Source organism: Sinocyclocheilus rhinocerous, unplaced genomic scaffold, assembly GCF_001515625.1.
Source record: "Sinocyclocheilus rhinocerous isolate Xijiao unplaced genomic scaffold, SAMN03320098_v1.1 scaffold2267, whole genome shotgun sequence".
NCBI lineage: Eukaryota > Metazoa > Chordata > Actinopteri > Cypriniformes > Cyprinidae > Sinocyclocheilus > Sinocyclocheilus rhinocerous.
This window is the reverse complement of record NW_015625573.1, coordinates 1,014,189-1,022,842: the sequence shown is the minus strand read 5'-3', so window position 1 is coordinate 1,022,842 and position 8,654 is coordinate 1,014,189. Positions and strand designations below refer to the sequence as shown.

At 37.6% G+C, this 8,654-nt stretch overlaps 1 protein-coding gene across 1 annotated transcript in view; it reads left to right on the top strand.

The window, feature by feature from the left end:
* Positions 1-3,663: 3,663 nt before the first annotated feature.
* LOC107750961 (unconventional myosin-If-like) overlaps positions 3,664-8,654 on the top strand; it is a 17,550-nt gene continuing 12,559 nt past the window's right edge. Inside the window, exons 1-7 of the mRNA XM_016566540.1 lie at positions 3,664-3,778; positions 5,385-5,516; positions 5,976-6,065; positions 6,186-6,280; positions 7,441-7,528; positions 7,613-7,702; positions 7,797-7,928. Of these exons, the coding sequence (XP_016422026.1) occupies positions 3,776-3,778; positions 5,385-5,516; positions 5,976-6,065; positions 6,186-6,280; positions 7,441-7,528; positions 7,613-7,702; positions 7,797-7,928 (630 nt within the window). The 5' untranslated portion in view covers positions 3,664-3,775. The remainder of the gene's footprint in view (positions 3,779-5,384; positions 5,517-5,975; positions 6,066-6,185; positions 6,281-7,440; positions 7,529-7,612; positions 7,703-7,796; positions 7,929-8,654) is intronic.

The following is an 8,654-nucleotide window of genomic DNA, read 5'->3' as shown; positions in this document are numbered from 1 at the left end:
ACCCACTCCATGGCTGGGATGTTAAAATATTTTTCAAAAATACTTTTTACTTTGCTTGTGTATAAAATTTTACTTTGGATAAACATTACTGAGTGCATCTTTAAAGGGATAATTCACCAAAAAATGAAAATTCTGTTATTATTTACTCACCCTCATGGTGTTACAAAGCTGTATGACTTTCTTTATTCTCCAACACATCAAAGAAGAAATCTTTGTCCATACAATAAAATATCTATTTTTGTGTTCCACAGAAGAAAGAAAGTCATAATTGTTTAGAACAACATGAGGGTGAGTAAATAATGTATTTTCATTTTTGGGTGAACTATCCCCTTAAGGGCCTTTTCACTTACAGCAATTTGCAAAGCAACCAACAGTTAACTATTTTTAAAAGAGTTGGTGATGTTAAACAACATGAGCAAAGGTGCGGTCACATTTAAGTGACGTGACATGTGGCCAAGTATGGCCAAGTATTAGTGCTCTGCATTTATCCCATCCTAAGTGCACACACACAGCAGTGAACACACACACACCGTGAACACACACCCGGAGCAGTGGGCAGCCATTTATGCTGCAGCGCCCGGGGAGCAGTTGGGGGTTCGGTGCTTTGCTCAAGGGCACCTCAGTCGTGGTATTGAAGGTGGGAGAGAGCGCTGTACATTCACTCCCCCCACCTACAATCCCTGCCGGTACGAGACTCGAACCCGCAACCTTTGGGTTACGAGTCCGACTCTCTAACCATTAGGCCACGGCTTCCCCTACCACTGGTCCAAAGAATTTTCACAGTGAAATCTAGTAATTTCAATAGGAATTTCGCTTAGCGGGGGGAATTTTCCCTACACAGATTTTGCAACAAATTTCGCAAGTTGCAAAATCGCTGCGTTGAGCACCAGGAAGCTGTTTGTTTTGAAAGTGACTTCTATGTGAGCGGTGCATTGTACATTGCAACACTGTGCTATACAATGGACCTTTTGCAAAGAAAAATTTGCTGAAAATTCACTAATGTGACCGTACCGTAATGCTTCATAATACAGATGAATGCTGCAGTTGAGAGGAACACTGACTAGCAGTGACTTGTTGACATAGAACAATTAAATCATTGTCCGTGTGAACTGCCCTTTAGAGACACTCCAGATCACTCAGATATCATAAGCTCTCATTCGATGTGGTTGGTGCTGAGATACTGTATCTTTTAATCTTGACGGCCTTGTGGCTATTTGCAGGTGCTGTGCCATTTTCTTGCCATCTGGTCCCATAATGCTTACGCTAATTAATTATAAGATACTGTGCATCAGTCAAACCTGGATGAACAATGAACTGTTTAGCAAACAGAGGGAAATGAGAGGTAGGGTCAGTTTAGCTTCTGTGCACAACCTAATAGTAGTTAAAGAGGCCAATGGAAGCTGTTGTTAAAACCATGTGGTGGTCATATTGTTATTCTCAGACACTTTATCTAAGATAATGTACTGTACTTCTAATGCACCACAAGTCAGCATGCAGCAACGTTGGTGGCAGTGCAGAATTGTGACCCATGTAACCATCTAGTTACTGGATTGCTTATGCTTCATTTTATCAGGTCAGGAACAAATATTCATACTCACACCTTTGAGATCTTTAAGTAATAGTTTGGGGGAAAAAAAGAAAATTCTGCCCATAATCCACATGACCTTATGTTGTTCAAAAGCTTTTTTTTCTTCTTCTGTGGAACACAAAATGATATTCAGTAGAGTGTCCAAGCTGGGTAATGGGTTTATATGGGTAAAATACCAGAATGTAAGTCATTGTTTGTAGTAACAATGCAGAACCAATGGCATTTGAATATGCATTTTGAGAGTAAAGAGGAAGAATTAGGGTAGAAGCATTTTTGGCTAATTTTATTTGGGTCTGTTCCTCACAAAAAAAAACATGTTGCTTCCATAACAGTTTGGAACAGCATAATGGTGAGGAGTCATTTTTAGGTGAACTCTTCCAAATATTTAACTTTCAGTGTTTTCTTAACATATTGATTGGATTCCCTTTCAGAACCTACAATTTCCTTTTACCCATTTCTAACCCAAATATCAGAATTTAGCTCAAATTTGCCAAATTATTAGTGTCAGTCATCGTTAGAGAGCCATAACAGACCTTTTCCCTCTCCTGGGTCTTGGCAGCACACGTCGAATGTTTGATTTGAAGAGCAGATCTTGAAGAGGTGGCCTCTGTTCAAGACTGGTAGCTAATCTGTGGTGCTACAGTATGGTGCTATGTCTTTATTTGTCATAATCTCAAGATTCATGTTATTTTTGTATTGTAGGGATTTTTTGCTAAAGGTAATACATTTGCTAAGGAAAAAAAAATATATAAGCAAGATTCTATGAAAACTAAAATTATTGTTCAAGTCTCTCTGCAGAGACACTAACTTTATAATCATTTCTTTGGTACAATTATTATGTGAAAGATGAAAATGCTGTTTTGCTTTTGATGGTAAGCTTTTATCTTTAAATTTTGCAGTGTGATCCTACATTTGCAGTAACTGTAGATTCACTTTGGAAATGCAGTCACACTTGTTTATTTGGACTTTAATGTTGATTTTTCACATGCTGTACTGTCATGTGCTTGTGATGTAGTTTATGTCCTATGAATTTTACGTAGACCAGTTGAAATGAATTTGAAATGCTGAATAAAAAGATGCATTGTGTACAAATAATATCCAATGTATTGTTATATCTGTTTTATATCCTTTATATCCATTTCTTAATTTTTATTTTTTTTACAAAGACAAGTTTTTACACAGTCATCTGTCACATATAAACCTCAGACTTGTTGGCTCGTCATATGTGTGTGTTTACACTGTACGTCCATCTGCACTGTACTTTTTTGCTAAATTGAATATAAAAATAAACTTCCTGCATACTGATGTTCAAGAGGAACAGATTTAGTGCTAATAGCAGCTCTTTGTATGTGCATATTACATTTACATTCATTTATTTAGTTGACTTTTTTAACTACAGTCATTTACTAATTAACGTATACTTTCTGCTGCAGGGCTGCAGAACGATGCCTATGTGGACACATCTGTAGAAGACGACAAAGGGGAAAGCAAAATTAGAAATTGCACGTATTGGTAGTCTAACAACAACTAAAATTGTATTCAGGGGCCCTATGTATATGTGCTGAGGGGCCTAGGGCCCTACTGATCAGCTGACATTTTATACTCCCAGAGGCCCTAATGGTTAGCTTTGTTTGTCATTTTTAGGCCGTGACTTAAGCCTTGGGAGGCTCCCGAAACACTCAAACCAGGTCTGTTTTTGTATTCAGATCTCCATGAAGAAGTTCAAACGTGAGTGAGGGTGTGTTCAGTTTTGGTGTTTTGCAGGATGACCGTATCATTTCTGCATCTCGTGCAGTTTGTTGTCATCCAATCAACAGGAGGGGCTGCATCCTGTGTCACACGCCTCAGAGTAACGGCTGACCTGGAACCTGTGACACATTATTGGTTTTGTGTGATCATGAGGAATGTGAGTTAGACCAATTATGTGTCCTCTGCGTTTGTGGGCGTATGTGCGTGTGTACAGCCTGTGGCGAGAGAGCATGCAACTTCTTCTTGTCTCACCTAAGGGTTGTGGGAGTTTGAGGAAGTGATCTGTGCTCAGTGCTTGTCACAGACTGCTTCCCTTCACTAAACTTTTGCTCTTGTGCTATAGTCTGATGGTCATGGCAGGGTGCTGAGAAACATTTGGACTGTCACTCTCAACAAAAGAAGAACTGCAAACGAGGAGAAACCAACAGCACCGGCATAATGGTAAAGTGCTCAGTATTATTGCAACTAGATGTTTAATGAGTTCTTCAAAATTTTATGACTTATTCTGAGTCACATCTAATCTGACTGTATATGTACATATCTGTTGCTCCTAAAAGGCCCTTTGTTGATTAAACTCAAGTCATTTTATTCCTGTTTATGCCTGTAAATAAGTGTATATAGGGTTATATTTTCCTCATTATACTCAATACACAACTGTAGTTGCTAATTTTGGAAAGTTTCCTCCTCTGTAAAGTCAAAATGCTTAAAGGGGCTCGTATAGAACGTGTGAAACTATCTAAAAAAAGAAGCTCAAAGAACAGCATCACACAAAAGACACAGGACTCAAACAACTCCTTAAATGGAAACTGATTAGTCAAGGTTTAATTCACCACAAGCATCTGTGACTTTTAATTCTGTCTTTTTGTTAGCTGAGTGCACTTGTTATCCATCAAGGCCTGATGCTGTCAAACCAGTGAAATGTTCACACGTTTCCTTGCTACTGAGGGCTTTCATGATGTCAGGGGCAAGGCAGCTAGGTAGCTGAGAAAAGTTTGAGGCTGGGGTGGTGATTCTGTAGGAAGTGAGCATTTGACTTTGTGTGGCGAGAGGTTTACAGAGGATTTTCGCAACAGCACCCAGAGGTAGGGGGAGTGGGGAAGTATGTCAGAGGGGACTTGCGGTTCTTGTCGGTACTTCCTCACCGCTTGTACAGCTTTCTGAAGCTTGTGTCTTTCTCAGCCTGTGCTAAAGTGATCCAGCACAACTGGCCTACAACTTACATGGGTCAGAAGATGGATGCAAAGGTGACAGGAACCACATTATTTTAGGGATAGTTTAGTTTTATCCATTAATTTCATAAAAACACATCTGCTATTTCAAAATCTTTCATTTCTGAATGACTCACAATGCTTTGCATTAACCATTTTTGGAATGTGAGGAATCAGTAGGCGTTTTCCACTGGTCAAGCATTTTTCACTTTTACCATGGCTATTAACATCTAGTTCTAGTGCCAAAGAGGAACATTAGTGGTGTCATTCCAAAATAGGTATTTAAAAGAATGTTTCAGCTGTTTTTGACTTTGAAATGAAAGTAGGCTCCAAAGCAACCTCAAATCCCTCTGTCTTTCATTGTATGGACAAAAACAAACCACTGAGACATTTTTCAAAATATCCCCTTTTGTGTTCCAAAGAAAGACATACAGGCTTGGACTATCACTTTAAGTAAGGTTTGTCCTCGTCAAATGTATCCATATATTTGAGAACCAACAGAGAGGAAGAGGTTTTTTAACCTCAGGGGTTGTTTGCAAGCAACAAAAGGCTTTGCCAAAGTTCTCTCAGCTGTGTTCGAAATCACATACTCTCTGAGTAGGTATTTCTTGTTTATTTACTTCATGACCCTTAAACAAGTATGTACTATATAGTATGAATGTGCGAGTATAAATGTAATCCGAACATACTACATTCGAAATGTCCTCATTGTCATGTGATCTACCAGCATCAGTTGTGTTGCTTCATTGCCATTCACAAATCCTCTCCCATGGCCTCCTACAAATGGACGTTGTGACTCTATTCTCTCTCTCTCTTTCTATCTATCATCTGTCCTTCAGGGCAGTAAGTATCACTGGCAGAGCCAGAATGTCAAGCAGAGTGGTGTTGATGACATGGTGCTTCTCTCCAAGATCACTGAAGATGCCATCGTGGAAAATCTCAAAAAGAGATATATGGACGACTACATCTTTGTATCCTTGATATGAAAGGGATCAGATCACTCAACACACTCCTCTCAGCTGATCGGTTAGAACTGATTGTGCTGTTGCTGTTTTTAAGACTTCGATCAGGAGTTTTGTCTTCCTCATTTGTTTACGTGTATCTCAACAGTTGGCACACACTTACTTCCTGATTTTACATGACACTTAGCAGCCACTCTTTTATTACATGAAAACAAATATCTCAGTTTCTATGTCAAATAAATTTCAACTATTTATCACAGAATCACTGTCTCCACAAATTTTCAACATTGATAATATGAAATTCTTGAGCAGCAAATCAGCATATTAGAATGGTTTCTGAAGGATCGTGTGACATTGAAGACCGGAGTAATGGCTGCTTTAAAATGTTTTGCCATTACAGGAATAAATTACATTTTATGATTTTTGAAAAAACTGAATTGGATTTATGACCTTAACTGTGATTTAAAGACCTATATAGGGCCTGTCTTGATATCGGTGAATCCCTTCAAACAGATGCCGTACTTCACTGACCGTGAGATTGAGCTCTACCAGGGAGCTGTAGGTCAAATACAATGAACACTTACTGTCATCACATTATATCAGTCATTTAGCACATTTATCTTGCATTTAACATGATCGTTTGATGTCATATTCATAGCCATCTCTTTTTTTCTTTAGGCCCAATATGAGAACCCACCACACATTTATGCTTTGACAGACAACATGTACAGGAACATGATGATTGACAGTGAAAATCAGTGTGTCATTATCAGGTTTGTGATGCTCGCATGATGCCGCCTCTTTCAACACGGATTTGATGTTCTTCCTGTGACTTGCCGCATTCAAACCCAAGCCCGCTTTCACATGCAGGCCACGCCTCCAAATTAAACCGCTGGAGAAGAAATATCAGGGAATTCACATGACTCGCTTCTGCTTTAACATTTAAAGAAATCCATTTTTGTATGCATTTCCAGTTCTGAGAAAGCTGTCTGTGACGTTTCACTGTCTTAACAACTCAAGACGAAAGGTGCAATCTCAGCCGTTTGGCAGAGAGACACATTTCAGTATTAGTGTCACTCGCTGATATCAATATCATTTTTTACTCTCTTTGGTCCCATTCTCACTGTTGGCAGTTCCTTCCCTTATTTGTCACACCCACAAAAGCCTTTGCAGCAGTGGTCACCATTCTTAGTATAGTTTCCTTCCTGATTTACACAGGCAGTGGAGAGAAGCTTGCAAATGTTGTTTCTTAATAGCTTTCTGAAACCAAAGGCTGCTTGCTACCTTACTGCCCAGCTGAATACAAGTTTGTATAAACGTTCCTCTTTAGGTACCTTCCAAAGGGCCAGACCATCACATCTAATGAACTAGAACAAATCAAGTGAGCTTTAGACATAACCAAGCAAATATTTAATATCTAAACTTTTTAGTAAACTATTAAAAAACTATTTCTCAGTAAAACAGAATAAATAAGTTGAATTAATTTAGCTCCTTCAACTATGCCATTTTAATCATTTTAACCAATCACTGATATTTTACAACCAGGATAATATAGGCACTGACGTATGTATCTGATCGACCAAATAGGGGCATTTTAGTGTTGCAAGATGTGTGCTGATGCCTTCCTACTTCCATTTTTTGGGTCTTGGCCAATGAGGATGAGAATAACCATATGTAGGCATACCATTTTATTCAGCTTACGAGTGCTATCATTTCTTTTTTTTTTTTAAGAATTAAAAAAGGGTTTAAAAGACGCTAACCACAACTTCTTGTTAAAGTGACACCACCTTTTAAAAGCATGCTTGTGTGTCTGTGTGTGTGAGAGAATTTGAATTCAAATAGCACTGATGTACAGGTGGTGAATCATGTTGAATCGGGGAGACTTAACACAATCAGGGAGTTATGTTCCTGTCTTCTGTGTGTTTGTGTTCAGTGGAGAAAGTGGAGCTGGAAAAACAGTTGCTGCTAAATACATTATGGGCTACATCTCTAAAGTATCAGGAGGAGGAGCTAAAGTACAGGTAACAACTGTTTGAAATACCTTTGAACTTTTTAGCAGCAAATGGCAGTTATAAAACATGTGCTGTGTTGTTTTTGTTGTTCAGCATGTGAAGGAAATTATCCTGCAGTCAAACCCTCTGCTGGAAGCCTTTGGCAATGCGAAGACAGTCCGCAACAACAATTCAAGTCGCTTTGTGGGTTTCACACTCACATATATGCTGCTCAGTCTTATGAATTTGCAACACGCAAACCTGTGTTCCATATGAGTAACGCTAGCTCAATTGACAGGGCAAATACTTTGAGATCCAGTTTAGTCGAGGAGGAGAGCCAGACGGAGGGAAGATCTCCAACTTCCTGCTGGAAAAATCAAGAGTCGTGAGCCAGAATGAAAATGAAAGGAACTTTCACATCTTCTACCAGGTAGGAAAATGTTCTAATTATAGGGAAAACATTTTAGACAGTGTCTTAAATATAAAATGTTTTAAATCAATCACGGAGATCTCAAAAAAATTTTTTTTTTTTTTTAATTTTATTTTAAGTTTAACAGGGTTTAGAAATACACAACAGAAAATAAAAGGGAAATAAAAGTCACCATCAAGACTAAATTAAATATGCAATAGTATTTAAATAAGTTATATTATATAAATTATATAATTTAAATAAAATTCATAATGTCTTCAATATTAAATGTTTAAAATTATGTTTTTTAATATTAAATCTTTCTCAAAGTAAGTCATTAAATTGTTTTTTTTTTTTTTTACATGGCTTAGAAAAACACAACAGGAAAAAGGAACAAAAACACTACAAAAAGATCAAAATCCACATCAAAAATAAATATGTATATGTAACATTATTTAAATAACTATTTAATATACTTATTGTTTCAAATAAATATGTTAATAATATTAAATAATATATATATAATTAATTATAAAAATATGTAATTTTTCCCAGAGCTGCATCTGGAAAATTCATAGAATTAAAGGGGTCCTATTATGCTCTTTTACAAAGTCTTGATTTTGTTTTGGGGGTGTACTAGAACAGGCTCTCATACTATTTTGTTCGAAAAACACATTATTTTTCCACATATTTTACATTATTACAACACCTCTCTCCCCAGTCTGGCATGAACGGCTCGAACAGTTC